Source organism: Bufo gargarizans, chromosome 4, assembly GCF_014858855.1.
Source record: "Bufo gargarizans isolate SCDJY-AF-19 chromosome 4, ASM1485885v1, whole genome shotgun sequence".
Lineage (NCBI taxonomy): Eukaryota > Metazoa > Chordata > Amphibia > Anura > Bufonidae > Bufo > Bufo gargarizans.
The window spans coordinates 457,933,853-457,950,092 of record NC_058083.1 but is presented as its reverse complement, the minus strand read 5'-3'; the positions used below and the strand labels follow the sequence as shown (position 1 = coordinate 457,950,092).

Here is a 16,240-nt window from a genome sequence, read left to right as displayed (position 1 = left end):
TAAAAGTAAAATGACATTTACAAAGTGATCCAACATAATGGAAACACAGGGTGAATGTTAATAAATAACTATTTGTGAGGTCTCTGTCTTAAAAGCAGAGAAATTCAAGTTTAGATTGTTTAAAAAATAAAGGTAAAACATATTTACCCAGATTTACCGCTAACATTAAGTACTATGTGTCACGAGAAAATCTCAGAATCGCTTGGATAAGTAAAAGCGTTCCAAAGTTAATACCCCATAAAGTGACACATCAGTGCCAATATTCAAAAAGGGTCCAAAAACAGAGCCTGGAAACTATAGGCCGATAAGTTTAACATCTGTTGTGGGTAAACTGTTTGAAGGTTTTCTGAGAGATGCTATCTTAGAGCATCTCAACGGAAATAAGCAAATAACGCCATATCAGCATGGCTTCGTGAGGGATCGGTCATGTCAAACTAATTTAATCAGTTTCTATGAGGAGATAAGTTCTAGACTTGACAGCGGCGAATCAATGGATGTCGTATATCTGGACTTCTCCAAAGCATTTGATACTGTACCACATAAAAGGTTAGTATATAAAATGAGAATGCTCGGACTGGGAGAAAACATCTGTATGTGGGTAAGTAACTGGCTCAGTGATAGAAAACAGAGGGGGGTTATTAACGGTACACACTCAGATTGGGTCACTGTCACTAGTGGGGCACCTCAGGGGTCAGTACTGGGCCCTATTCTCTTCAATATATTTATTAATGATCTTGTAGAAGGCTTGCATAGTAAAGTATCAATTTTCGCAGATGACACTAAACTGTGTAAAGTAATTAACACTGAAGAGGACAGTATACTACTACAGAGGGATCTGGATAGATTGGAGGCTTGGGCAGATAAGTGGCAGATGAGGTTCAACACTGACAAATGTAAGGTTATGCACATGGGAAGGAATAATGCAAGTCACCCGTACATACTAAATTATAAAACACTCAGTAACACTGACATGGAAAAGGATCTAGGAATTTTAATAAACAGCAAACTAAGCTGCAAAAAACAGTGTCAGGCAGCTGCTGCCAAGGCCAATACGATAATGGGTTGCATCAGAAGGGGCATAGATGCCTGTGATGAGAACATAGTCCTGCCACTTTACAAATCATTAGTCAGACCACACATGGAGTACTGTGTACAGTTCTGGGCTCCTATAAACAAGGCAGACATACAGTCAGGTCCATAAATATTGGGACATCTACACAATTCTAACATGTTTGGCTCTATACACCACCACAATGGATTTAAAATTAAACGAACAAGATGTGACTTAACTGCAGACTGTCGGCTTTAATTTGAGGGTATTTACATCCAAATCAGGTGAACGGTGTAGGAATTACAACAGTTTGCATATGTGCCTCCCACTTGTTAAGGAACCAAAAGTAATGGGACAGAATAATAATCATAAATCAAACTTTCACTTTTTAATACTTGGTTGCAAATCCTTTGCAGTCAATTACAGCCTTAAGTCTGGAACGCATAGACGTCACCAGACGCTGGGTTTCATCCCTGGTGACGCTCTTCCAGGCCTCTACTGCAACGGTCTTCGGTTCCTGCTTGTTCTTGGGGCATTTTCTCTTTAGTTTTGTCTTCAGTAAGTGAAATGCATGCTTAATCAGATTCAGGTCAGGAGACTGACTTGGCCATTGCAGCACATTCCACTTCTTTCCCTTAAAAAACTCTTTGGTTGCTTTTGCAGTATGCTTTGGGTCATTGTCCATCTGCACTGTGAAGCGCCGTCCAATGAGTTCTGAAGCATTTGGCTGAATATGAGCAGATAAAATTGCCCGAAACACCTCAGAATTCATCCTGCTGCTTTTGTCAGCAGTCACATCATTAATAAATACAAGAGAACCAGTTCCTTTAGCAGCCATACATGCCCACGCCATGACACTGCCACCACCATGCTTCACTGATGGGGTGGTATGCTTAGGATCATGAGCAGTTCCTTTCCTTCTACATACTCTTCTCTTCCCATCACTCTGGTACAAGTTGATCTTGGTCTCATCCCTCCATAGGATGTTGTTCCAGAACTGTGAAAGCTGTTTTAGATGTCGTTTGGCAAACTCTAATCTGGCCTTCCTGTTTTTGAGGCTCACCAATGGTTTACATCTTGTGGTGAATCCTCTGTATTCACTCTGGTGAAGTCTTCTCTTGATTATTGACTTTGACACACATACACCTACCTCCTGGAGAGTGTTCTTGATCTGGCCAACTGTTGTGAAGGGTGTTTTCTTCACCAGGGAAATAATTCTTCGGTCATCTACCACAGTTGTTTTTCGTGGTCTTCCGGGTCTTCTGGTGTTGCTGAGCTCACCGGTGCGTTCCTTCTTTTCATGAATGTTCCAAACAGTTGTTTTGGCCACGCCTAATGTTTTTGCTATCTCTCTGATGGGTTTGTTTTGTTTTTTTTCAGCCTAATGATGGCTTGCTTCACTGATAGTGACAGCTCTTTGGATCTCATCTTGAGAGTTGACAGCAAGATTCCAAATGCAAATAGCACACTTGAAATTAACTCTGGACCTTTTATCTGCTCATTGTAATTGGGATAATGAGGGAATAACACACGCCTGGCCATGGAACAGCTGAGAAGCCAATTGTCCCATTACTTTTGGTCCCTTAACAAGCGGGAGGCACACATGCAAACTGTTGTAATTCCTACACCGTTCACCTGATTTGGATGTAAATACCCTCAAATTAAAGCTGACAGTCTGCAGTTAAATCACATCTTGTTCGTTTCATGTCAAATCCATTGTGGTGGTGTATAGAGCCAAAAATGTTAGAATTGTGTTGATGTCCCAATATTTATGGACCTGACTGTAGCAGAGCTGGAGAGGGTCCAGAGGAGGGCAACTAAAGTAATAACTGGAATGGGGGGACTACAGTACCCTGAAAGATTATGAAAATTAGGGTTATTCCCTTTAGAAAAAAGATGACTGAGGGGAGATCTAATTACTATGTATAAATATATCAGGGGTCAGTACAGAGGTCTATCCCATCAGCTATTTATCCCCAGGACGGTGACTGTGACGAGGGGACATCCTCTGCGTCTGGAGGAAAGAAGGTTTGTACACAAACATAGAAGAGGATTCTTTACGGTAAGAGCAGTGAGACTATGGAACTCTCTGCCTGAGGAGGTGGTGATGGTGAGTACAATAAAGGAATTCAAGAGGGGCCTGGATGTATTTCTGGAGTGTAATAATATTACAGGCTATAGCTACTAGAGAGGGGTCGTTGATCCAGGGAGTTATTCTGATTGCCTGATTGGAGTCGGGAAGGAATTTTTTATTCCCCTAAAGTGGAGAAAATTGGCTTCTACCTGACAGTTTTTTTTTTTTGCCTTCCTCTGGATCAACTTGCAGGATAACAGGCCGATATGGATGGACAAATGTCTTTTTTCGGCCTTATATACTATGGTACTATCAGATTACCAAAATTACGATTGGCCCATAAGCTGAAAACGGTCTGGGTCCTGAAGGGGTTAAATGCAAATTGCAAATAACACAGCACAACAGGTATGGTAAAAACCAAGAACTGGAGCCTACAGAGTGACTTCCGATGTGTTACAGAATTTTCTGCAACTGCACATCAAATGCATTTGTCTAAATTGAGAGTTCCCTGCAGCAGGTGCGTTCTGCGCGCCCCTTTCAGATAAAATAAATTTCTGCAGCAAACCTGCCACCATGTTTCAGCCGTCACATTCACATTGGCAAGCCTGAGAAAGGCTCCAATGCAAGAGATGAAACGTTGCATTTGGACGGGTGAATGGAAATACAAATTTGATGATAGATTTTTGAGTATATTTAGATGTTTTGTCACTTAGTGGCACACCTGGTGGATTGCTAGCCCCATACAATCCAGGACTTTCTCAGGCATGTCTTTTAGGTCCGTTGTCAGTAGAACAGAAGACATGAGTTCGGTGTCCTGAAGAAGTTCCTTATAGTCAACAAGGATGCTGCCTTTCCTTTCAATTTCATCCTGTGTCACATAAAAGAGAGAACATCAATGATGCAGGCGTGGATTACACAGGCGATGTGACATCACATTAGACCCAGGGCACGCTAATATTGATCAAATGTTTGACAGTGACATGAATGCTCATAGATCACGAGGGCCATGAACTGATCAGAGTGATGGAAATATCTCTACGGTGCCACTATATAAGCCCATGTTCACACAGCATTATTTTGCATGCCAAAGTCCACTGCAAACACCTTAACATAACGGTCTATTCATCTAAATTGGAATCCGTTCTTTTTTCCGAGACTTTTTATCCTCTGGATAAGTCATCAGTATGAGACTGGTAGGGGGTTGACACACAGGACCCCCGGTAATCAGCTGTTTGTGCTCCTGTGAGTGACGCCTTCTCGCCGCTTTCCCTAGGCCTTGTGATATCACATTGATCAGTCACATGGCCTAGGCGCAGCTATTCAAGCGAATGGGGCTGAGAGCGATACGAAGCATAGCTGCTATACAATGTATGGCGGTGTGCTTGGTGGCTTCTCAAACAGCTGATTGGCGGAGATCCCAGTTGTCAGACCTCCATAGATCAGATACTGATGACCTATCCTGAAGATGGGTCATCAGGTAAAAAGCCTCAGAAAAACCCTTTTAAAGGACATCTGTCAGAAGTTTTGTACCTAAAAACTGGCTGACCTGTTACATGTGCGCTTGGCAGCTGAAGGCATCTGTGTTGGTCCCATGTTCATATGTGCCCGCATTGCTACAAAATTATGTTTTCATATATGTAAATGAGCTTCTAGGAGCAACGGGGGCGTTACCATTACACCTAGAGGCTCTGCAGCTGCCACGTCCTCTGCACTTTGACAAGGCCAGGCAGTGTAAACATTATCACGCCTGCCTGACCCTGTGAATCAAAGTGCAGAGGGTGCAGCACTTGCAGAGAGAGCAGAGCCTCTACTTGTAATGGCAACACCCCCATTGCTCCTAGAGGCTCATTTACATACATTAAAACATCATTTTTCTCCGCAATGTGGGCACATATGAACATGGGACCAACACAGGTGCCTTCAGCTGCCAAGCGCACATGTAACAGGTCAGCCAGTTTCATAGGTACAAAACTGCTGACAGATGCCCTTTAAGGGTATGGCTACACGGCGACAATGGTCGCAAGGCAGCCTTTGTGGCATGGTTTGCTGATTAGTGGGGATCCTTTAGAAATTAATAGGATCGCTATGCCCATCGCAAGAAATACAACACGGCTGGATTTCTTGCGATGGATGCAGCAATCTCATTCTCATTTCTATGGGATGACCGCTACTCAGCGAGCCTGGCCGCAACCAGTGTCACTGTGTAGGCGCAGCATAAGGGTCCATTCACACATCCGTGTGTGTTTTGCGGATCCACAAAACACGGACAGCGGCATTGTGCGCTCCGCATTTTGCGGACCGCACATTGCCGGCACAAATAGAATATGCCTATTCTTGTCCGCTATTGCGGACAAGAATAGGACATGTCCTATTTTTTTCGGGATCGGAATTGCGGAATGGGTCCGCAATTCCGTTCCGCAAAATGCGGAACGAATTTGCGGACGTGTGAATGGACCCTTATTCATACAGCACATATCTGAAATATGAGTCACAGAGAAAAAACGATTGACGTGGCAAATCCGAGGCTAAATCCACAAGTGTATCTGCAACATGTGCAGCTGCAATTACAAGGCAGAAATCCAAAGGTCGGGTTCTAATTTTTACCACAAATTCTGTGGCAAAAAAAATTAAAAATAGAAAAAAAAAATCACCATGGGAACATACCCTAAGACAGAGAAATTAATTTGGATATTTATCCTATAGGTGGGATCCACACCTATCGACCTATCGGACATTTATGGTGTATCCTATAGATCCAGATAAGACAATCCCTTTAAGTTCATTGCTTTCATAGAAATAAAAACACTGAGGCTTTTCGGGCCACAAAAATTAATTAATAAATAAATAAAAATTCTGAACCTGGCAGCTAGATGGCGCTTTTCTGATACACATTATTTAGCTAACCATTCCTCTGATAGTGCAGAATTGATTTCATCAAGAAATTAACGTCATACCCACTATTTTTAAGTTGTCCCTTGAGACAAGAAAACAAGCAAAGGTGATCAATACTCAGAAATGTCATGACACCTGTATCAAGCAACATGAGCCAGAAACTTGGAAACAAAAGTGTGCTATAAAATGACCTCTAAATATAAAAATGGCATGTGGACAAGTCTGGGGAACGTGGTGGCCATAACCCCTCGCTCACAGTTCGCTGCTCCGTAAATAGTTCATGAACCCATGAGATGTGGCATGTTGTCCCATCTTGTTGGAAACCGCAGGACATTTTTTCTTCTGCAGCATCACTGGTGAAGAGCTGCAAGCAGTATCAGCCAACATACTCCGATGTGCCCGAAGATGCATAGCCCGGAACGGGGACCACTTTCCGCATCTATTCTGACTTGTGGGTAATTGAAGGGGTTATCCAAAACTATAAAATGCCCCCCCATATGCCGGGCCTCTCTCACTGGTGACGCTAGGGAGGCTTGTCCCCGCCTGATATTGGCTGCTGCCCCCCCCCCCCCCCCCGACACCGGAGGTTTTCATCCACGCATGGGGAGAAGCAGCAGCGGCGGTGCAGGGACCAGCGCAGGGAGTGGGGAGCCAGGTAAGTACATTCAATGTGAGGGACAGCATATGGGGGGGGGGGGGGGGGGAGGGCTTTTATAGCCTTGGATAACCCCTTTAAAAAAAAAAAAAACAACAATCCACTTGCTCGTTCATCTTGTCCTACTTTTTCATGAGCCACCCTGTATTATGTATGTTATATATTATATGTATATTATAACCTCATTCGGCTATCAGGTATCAGCTTTCACTGCCCTTGTTAAGGCTACTTTCACACTAGCGTTTTGGTTTCCGTTTCCGAGACCCGTTCAGGGCTCTCACAAGCGGTCCAAAACGGATCAGTTTGCATTCTAATGCATTCTGAATGGAAAAGGATCCGCTCAGAATGCATCAGTTTGCCTCCGTTCCGTCTCCATTCCGCTTTGGAGGCGGACAGCAAAAGGCTGCTTGCAGCCTTTTGGTGTCCGTCTGACAAAATTGAGCCAAACGGATCCGTCCTGGCACACAATGTAAGTCAATGGGGACAGATCCGTTTTCTATGGCACAATAGAAAACGGATCCTTCCTCTATTGACTTTCAATGGTGTTCAAGACGAATCCGTCTTGGATATGTTAAAGATAAAACAAACAAATCCGTTCTGAACGGATGCAGACGTTTGTATCATCTGAACGGATCCGTCTGTGCAGATCCATGACGGATCCGCACCAAAGGAAAGTGTGAAAGTAGCCTTAGCTGACCAAAGACATAAAGATCCTAACCCCATATGATGATTGAGTGGATGACCTTGAGTTACTTACCTTATCATACAACTCTAAGCGTTTTGTAAAGAACTTCTCAAAGGCCTGCACCTTCAGCACAAACGGGGAATTGTCACTGTACACTAAAATACAATGGAAATGCTTTAAGGAAATCTCTTCTACCACTTGTCTCCCGCAGCTTGCATGTGTTCCTATAGACGATAATCTCCAAAACCTCTCTCTCTCCCCAGGAAGCTCATATCTAATTTGACTTTACTGGATTAGCTTTCAATATAGGTGAGCGTTCAGAAGAGGACAAAGAGCAGTCTGGCAAATTTAACACAGAACAGAATCGAGCAGCTTGCAGTCTATGGGAATACATGAAAGATGCAGAAAAGACAGACGGTACACAATTTTTTATGCAATTGCAAATATGTGTTGGTTCAATAACAGCAATTCTGATACCGAAGCGGGAAATAACATGGTTTAAAAAAAAATATGAATTAAAAAAAAAAAGTTATTCTCCATACATGTGCTGATTTTACCATAACTATGGTAAAAAAATCCACTTGGTTATGAGGTTATATGATAATAGTTCAGTAAAACACTGAGGAAGTCTAGCTTGTGGCAGATACAGATGCATTTACACACAACAGTATGTATTTTGCTGTTTGCAAAACCCAGATCTGCAAAAAAACAAGATTTTTGTATAACTTACCAGTAAAATCTCTTTCTCGCTCTTCCTTGGGGCACACAGGAGACCTTGCATATAGCTCAGCTCCCTAGGAGGCGTGACACTAACTGAAAACTGTCAAGCCCCTCCTCCAGGATCGTGGGAATGTCTTCTGCCGCGATCTTCCGGAGAACCCGAGGCAGTAAGGCAGGGATGGCCATCCTGAGGTTCTCCAGCTGTTGCAAAACTACAACTCCCAGCATGCTCACACTGCAAACAGCTATCAGCCAACAGCAGGGCATGGTGGGAGTTGTAGTTTTACAACAGCTGGAGAGCCGCAGGTTGGCCATCCCTGCAGTAAGGGAATGGGAGGAAACATACAGAAGGGAAAATTCTTGCCACGGAAGAACGAGGGCGTTGGCGCTGTACACCCTCGGATCCCTTGTCCTGGCCAGAAAGGTGGGAAGCTTGTGGTTGAACCTGGAGGCCATGTGGTCCACATCCGGACGACCCAAACGAAGGCAAATGGACTCGAACGCGTCCGGGTGTCGCGACCACTCGCCCAGGTCGATGGTGGTCCGGCTGAGGAAGTCCGCCGTCCAGTTCTCCACCCCTGGAATATAAATCGCTGACAAGGCCGGAACGTGAGCTTCCACCCAGAGGAGAATGCGACTTACCTCTCGCATTGCCGAGGTGCTGCGAGTGCCCCCCTGGTGGTTTATGTACACCACGGCCGTGGCATTGTCCAATTGTACACGGACGGGATGGCTTTTTAGCAGGGGAGTCTAGTGTCGGAGCAAAAAGAGGATCGCCCTCAATTCCAGGACGTTGATCTGAAGCTTGGACTCCGATCAAGACCAAGTGCCCTGGACGGGATGGGGAGGAAACACTCCCCCCAACCCTGCAGACTGGCGTCGGTGGTAACCACCAGCCAGGTCAGGTCAGTGGAAGGAAGGATTTCCCCTGGAGAGGGGTCCCCAACCACCAGCGGAGGGAGGCCCGAACTTGAGGAGTTCTCCGGCGACTTGTCCCAGGCAGAGAGGATCGCCCTTTGAAAGATGCGGGAATGAAACTTTGCAAACGGAATTGCCTCGAAGCAGGCAACCATTTGTCCCAATACCCGCATGCTGGATTGGAAGGACGGACGGTGGTGGAGAAGAAGATTGCGAACCGACCGGTGGAGGGCCAGACGCTTGTCCGTTGGAAGACGGACCTCCGCCGCCTCCGTATCCAGCAGCATCCCCAGGAAGATCAACCGCCTGGAGGGGCGCAGGGAAGACTTGGGAGGGTTGACAAGCCAACCAAACCGCCCCAGGGTCTCCAGAGTGAGGTCCACGCTGGCGGACGTCTGAGAAAAGGGGGGCGCCTTGATGAGGACGTCGTCCAAGTAAGGCAGCAGAAAAACACGGAGCGGAGCAAAGCCAGGACAGGGGCCAGGACCTTGGTGAACACCCGAGGAGCTGTCGCCAGGGAAGGGCGACAAACTGATAGTGATCGTTCCCCACTGCAAAGCGAAGGAAACGATGGTGACACCGAGCGACCGAAACGTGGAGGTAGGCATCCTGAATGTCGATTGATGACATAAAATCTCCCTTCTCCAGGGAAGCCACCGCGGATCGGAGGGACTCCACCCGGAATCGCCAAAGAAAACAGTTTAGCCGTTTTAGATCTAGTATCAGCCGCATCGAGCCTTCTTTTTTGGGGACCACGAAGAGGTTCAAGTAGAACCCCTTGAATCGGTCCATCGGAGGCACGGGAACGATGACTCCCTTGTCCAGTAGGGTGTGAATGCCTGCGGAGAAGGCGGCCGCACACTCGGGGTCCCGCGGAGAACGGGACCGAAAGAAACGATCCGGAGGGAGAGACGCAAACTCGATTTTGTATCTGGAGGATACAATTTCGAGCGCCCAGGCGTCGAAGACATGAGCCCTCCAGACGTCCCCAAAAAGGAGAAGGCGGCCCCCCACCCGGGTGGGTAGGGGCGCACCTTCAGGCGGGGGACTGCTTGGCCGTGGAGGGGCGGGCAGCCTGTGACTTGCGCCAGGTGGCCTGTGCCAGATAAAAAAGGACTTCTAGCACCTATCTTGGGAGGGGCCAGATGAGGAACCCGCTGCGAAACGAGGCCCGGAGGACCGAAAACTAGACGAACCAGAGCGACCTCGAGGGGTGCCTTTGGTTCTGGACTGGGGAAGATGGGTGCTCTGGCCACCCGTGGCTTCTGAAATAATTTCGTCCAAACGGGAATGGTAGCCCAGTAAGAGAACGCTTTGAGGCGGCGTCCGCCGCCCAAACTGTCAGCCAAAGTTCCCTCCTGACGGAAACGACTAGGGCAGATGAGCGTGCTATGAGGGCACCCGCATCGAGAGAAGCCTCGCAGATAAATTAAGTATTGGAGGTCCTGAATGGGGACGTCCGACCCCAATTCCTGTTCAAGCTGGGAGCCCCATTCGGAGACCCATTCGTTTTCCCCACCCAGGCGGAGGCAAAGACCGGTCTGAGGGCTGAACCTGAGGCAGCAAAGATGGCTTTGGAGAGGGACTCCATACGACGGTCCTCGGTGGAATGAAGCGAGGAGCCGTCTGCTACAGGAATGGCCGGGCTTTTAGACAGACGGGCCACGGGAGGATCAACCTTAGGCGGGGACGCCCACGTGGCAACACAATCCGCTGTTAATGGGTAACATATGTCCAGCTTTTTGAGGGAGGTAAAGCGGGCATCAGGGCGAGCCCAAGCTTTAGAGACCACTGAAGAGAAGTCAGCGTGGAGGGGAAAAACTTTGGACGCCTGTTTGGAGCGGAAAAAAGACACACCGGCCTGGTCAGTGCTGGGAGGATCATCGTGTATCTTAAAGGTATCACGAATGTTGGTGATGAGGTGACCCACTGCGGAGGCTAGTTTGGACGGCAATGCCGAGTCCATGTCCCAAGCCGAATCCGCCAGATCTCTCTCAGAGGGCGTGTCCTGAGGGGAGGAGAGGCCCGACTGAGTCTGCACGTGTGGCCAGGAAAGAGACGCATCTGAGGAGGATGCGCACTCTGTCCTGGAGCGCTTCTGAGAGAGTGCCGGACCGTAGAGGAATCACTGGGAGCGAGGGGTGGCAGAAGCGGTAGAAGGAGGGTGCGACAAGAGGTGTGGCAGCCTGCAGGGTAGGCGGTCTATCTATAAGGCGGCCTACTATGTGGGTGAGGCTTTCCACGGCCTGGGACAGGGATCTAGCCCAGTCAGGCAGACCAGAGGGAACGGGGGGCGGCACGACCGGTGGCGGACCCTGCATTGGGGCCTGGCATGCAGAGCAATGCGGATCAGATTGCCCACGTGGAAAGGGTTCTTTACAGGCGGTACAGGCATGGTACCAGGGCTTAGAGGCCCCTGTGAAATCCGACATGTTGGTGATGAGGGGACAATATAACCCAGGAAAAGAGGCCTAAACCCAGGCTGGGGCCACTGGCGCTGGGAGGGGGTTAACAGACCTACCAGGAGCCAGAAAACGAGGAGCAGTAGCAGCGATAGTATGTGTGCAGCTCTGGACAACTGGAGGCAGCAGCGGTGGCCAGTAGGTTCCTTAGGCTGGGTTCACACGGGCGAGATTTCCTCGCGGGTGCAATGCGTGAGGTGAACGCATTGCACCCGCACTGAATCCGGACCCATTCACTTCTATGGGGCTGTTCACATGAGCAGTAATTTTCACGCTGAAGAACCTTTCCTGGGTGAAAGGTGTGGATGAAGCTGAGCGGCGGGAAGAGATCGGAGTGCGGGAACATAGGCCCTGCCCCCCGCTGCTGGGAAGTGCCGTGCACGGCCAAAATTGACCCCTAAGGTGCCGCGCTGGGCGCCCCTTGCTGGGAAGCGCTAGACCTGCTGTGCCGATAATAAGAGAAAAACGGCAGCCCGCCAGGAGTCCCGGCGGAGTTGAGTGAGGGGGCGCTCGACCGCCGGCCATTTCGAGCGCCCAGGGGAGGAGAAGTGACCGGCGGAAGTATGTAACGACCGCAGACGCGGTCCTGGATACCGGCCGGGGTAGTAAGAAAACGCTGCGGCCACCTGCAGCGCCGGTGTTCCCAGATGTAATTGCGGCAAGTAGTGAGGGACATATTAAGAGCCGGCCATTTGTGTCTTGCCTCCTTGGACACCAAGCAAAAACTGTCAGTCTCTCTCTCCAGGCTGAGGGTATAGCTGCTGGAGGAGGGGCTTAACAGTTTTCACTTAGTGTTACGCCTCCTAGGGAGCTGAGCTATACCCAAGATCCCGTGTCCCCCAAGGAAATGGGCGAGAAATATGCATGATGTCCGTGTGACGTCCATGTTGAATCCGTTTTTTTGCGGACCCAGTGTAACAATGCCTATTCTTGTCTGCAAAATGGACAAGAACCTAAGGGTTTGATGCTCTCCAGCCACAGTGAGCATCACTACATATGCTGCGATTACACACAAGACCACGTGACCTCCTTGTAACCGATAGACAATATTATAAAATTGATGAGCAAGGACAGACTTATATATATATACACAAAGGAAAAATGGCGGCACTGGCTGTAATTAGATGAATTAGGGTGCACGATCCTAGGGTATAGACTTCTCACCCCACAAGTAGAATCCAGAAAAAGGACGGCACTCCAGTAAGATGAAAAGAAAAGGATACCTTTATTCAACCATCAAGTGCTGGATGGTTGAATAAAGGTATCCTTTTCTTTTCATCTTACTGGAGTGCCGTCCTTTTTCTGGATTCTATATATATATATATATATATATATATATATATATACTGTAGGGGATTAGACATTTCTTTCATTACATGAATATCACAGAAACGATGCGTCCATCCTAATCAGTCCATGTGTATTCAGCTGTACAAAGCACTTTAGCCTCAATACAAAGAAGTGGCCAATAATAACATGGAGGCATAGGTTGCACTAATGGAATCTGTTCCTGCCAGAAAGGTATTTGCCCTCTGACCGTGACACAGATGTATTTGATGTGATACCGGGAGAAACCTGCCACCGCCCTGACTCCTGACCCCAGTAATCATGAGCACTACATGAAAATGCTCAGTAGTAAAGTGTATTGGATGATTGCAGAGAAGAGTGTGATCTAGATGCTATCAGGGGTGTAATGCATTTCTCCATGCTGTACCTTCAGAGAAGTAAAGCTTCCAGCCTTTGTATGGAACATACTTATCCAGTGTAGTCTGAATTAATCGAGGACCGGTGGGGCTGCTGGAATGACCTGGGAAAAAAAATAAAGATCAAGATAAGGTTCCTCAGAGGTGGAATTCTATACATTTAGTGGGTCCCACACAGTGTATTCCCGTCTATGAAGAAAACATGGGACCTGACAGAGGAGCAGCTGGAGTGACCATATTATCAAGATGGACCACCGGGGTATCCTCCAGGAACAATATGAGATGCAAAATGGCAAGAGGTACCACCTGCAGGACAAAGGGAGAGATGGAAGTGAGGAAGCAAAGGAAGAGAGAGGAGGGGTGCAGGACCCAATGAATCATGGGGATATCAAGGTACTGCATCGATTGAGAGTAGAAACAATAAGTCCCTTGGGATGAGTTTGGGCCTCTTTTCCAAGGAACCTTACGTGTTTGGATGATGGGGCGAGGTGGGAAAGCGCTGACCATGCTTGATTGCTGCTCCATTCAAACTCTCTCACATTGTGGTCGTACAGTGAGAAAGAAAGGGGTCTCGGGACCACTGCTCTAGTGATTGGTGGAAGTCCCAGCAGCGGTGATCACCTATACTGTGCCGCCACCACTAGGGGGAGTTTAAAGGGGTTGTGCCAGTAATATAAATGTATCCCACCCAACAGATATAACTACACAATACACCTATCATCAAAACTGCCTTATTCTAAAGTTATTAGCCTATCATTGCACCCTGTGACAAATCTGTTGGTTACATCCTGCATTGGAGTCTTGTAATACAGTAGGCGTATTGTGATTGGTGAGAACAAGGGGTGTGGTGAGCGTCACATGATCTACTGATGTCAGGACACATTTGACTGCCCTAAGGCATAATAGGAGGGCAGGCGCATGATAAACCAGGAAGTAGGATTTAAGAGAAAACTGAGGATGAGGTAAATTGAAAAAAATAAAAAACACCATCCAAGGAGGAATGGGAGCCAATTGATGAACATACACTTTCGGGTGAAAAGTAGTTTATGGAACAACCCCTTTAAGAATTCATAGCATCCTGTCTATTATTCAAATCAATGTATAAATAGTATAAGCACACAAATAAGAAATTAATCAGTAAAGACTTTTGGACCAATAAAAAAAAAAATGTGGAAATCACTTTACCCTCTCAGGGCATCCACCGTCCATGTATGATAAAGTCTGGTCATTAAATATGACCTAAAAACGTACCCAAAATTAAAATAAACAATAAAAATATAAAAAAAAAATACATCACGTGCATCGCCGCGTCTGAAAACACCTGTACTATTAAAATATAAAAATATTTATCCCATATGACAAATGGCACAATGGAAAAAAACATTAAAACAAAAGAAAAACATGGTATTAAAACAGAAAGTACAACCTGCAAAAAATAAAGCCCTCATACGTCTATGTGAACGGAAAAATAAAAAAGTTATGGCTCTGGGAAGGCAAGGATTGAAAAACGAAACCACATTAAAAGTGAAAAATTGCCCGGTCCTGAAGGGGTTAAGAAAAACTGAATAGAATTGTTAACCACTTATTGACCAGTATCTACTATTTTCACATCATCATTTTTTTTCCGTTCTGCTGATCCATCAGAAGAACAGAAAAATAAAGAAAAGAATGGACCCTGTATTTAAAGAATCCCTTATGCACATTTGGAATCCGTTTTAGCCATTTGCATCCGAGATTTTAGACGGAAAAAAAGTCTGACGTGCATCCCAAAGGTCTGACTCACTTGAGGGGTTGGTGACAAGGTTTCTGTTCCAGTTTCCATTCTGGCCCCTTCCGTTGTCTCTTTGCTTCCAGGGGCGACCTCCCCATCCTCCTGAGTAATTTGCTCCTCCACCTCCTCTCCATCCTCGTGATCCACCTCTCCAGCTTTGACTCATTCCATAACCTTTAGTTGCACTCACACAAATCTATACGGTTTCTTAAGAAATAAACAGAATAAATGAAAACTAACATTTAACATGAAAGGGAATGTTTGGACCCCAAAACCAGTTTTAGTAATGGCCATGGACATATGCAAGTGAAAGAATAAAAGCCACCTAGTCATCATGGCTGCATCCCAGCACCGAGGCTCCCATTCCCACTCCTTCTGGTCCCCGGCAGACTGTAGGCGTGACGTCCAGCGCTGAGCTTCTATAACCTATTGCGGACACGTTACTGCCGGTACGCAGGACTACGGATGGGACGTCACACTTCCAGTGCGCCGAGGACCAGGACAATTGAGTGGCTATTTTTCATTCATTTGCACACTTTCAGGACAATAACTAAAATTGGTTGTGGGGTCAGACAACCCCTTTAAAGGATAAAAGCAGAGTTTTCAGTTTTTACCAACATTATTTAAAACGTACTTGTGCAGTACTAAAACATCCAAACGCTGCACCTACAGAATTTTGTATCACCGTATTCACATCCACCCATAGAATAAAGTTAACATGTTATTATCATCACATAGTAAAAAAAATAAGGCTACTTTCACACTAGCGTTCGTCGGTCCGCTCGTGAGCTCCGTTTGAAGGGGCTCACGAGCGGACCCGAACGCCTCCGTCCAGCCCTGATGCAGTCTGAATGGAGCGGATCCGCTCAGACTGCATCAGTCTGGCGGCGTTCAGCCTCGCCTCCGCACGGACAGGCGGACAGCTGAACGCTGCTTGCAGCGTTCGGGTGTCCGCCTGGCCGTGCGGAGGCGTGCGGATCCGTCCAGACTTACAATGTAAGTCAATGGGGACGGATCCGTTTGAAGATGCCACAATATGGCTCAATCTTCAGGCGGATCCGTCCCCCATTGACTTTACATTGAAAGTCTGGACGGATCCGTACGAGGCTATTTTCACACTTAGCTGTTATATGCTAAAATAATGCAGACGGATCCGTACTGAACGGATCCGATAGAACGCTAGTGTGAAAGTAGCCTAAAAATCTGAAATTGTAGGGATTTTTTGTATCTCCCCCAATAATAAAACAATTAAAAAACATTACGTGTGCCAAAATGTTAAAAAGTTGACAAACACAACTTGTCAAGCCGA

General features: G+C 46.8%; 1 protein-coding gene across 1 annotated transcript in view; it reads right to left on the bottom strand.

Annotated features, from left to right (window-relative positions):
• Positions 1-15,133, bottom strand: part of MCM8 (minichromosome maintenance 8 homologous recombination repair factor) — a 58,768-nt gene extending 43,635 nt beyond the window's left edge. Inside the window, exons 1-4 of the mRNA XM_044290857.1 lie at positions 14,944-15,133; positions 13,172-13,264; positions 7,430-7,512; positions 3,847-3,993 (exon numbers count right to left, since the gene is read on the bottom strand). Of these exons, the coding sequence (XP_044146792.1) occupies positions 3,847-3,993; positions 7,430-7,512; positions 13,172-13,264; positions 14,944-15,097 (477 nt within the window). The 5' untranslated portion in view covers positions 15,098-15,133. The remainder of the gene's footprint in view (positions 1-3,846; positions 3,994-7,429; positions 7,513-13,171; positions 13,265-14,943) is intronic.
• Positions 15,134-16,240: the final 1,107 nt, after the last annotated feature.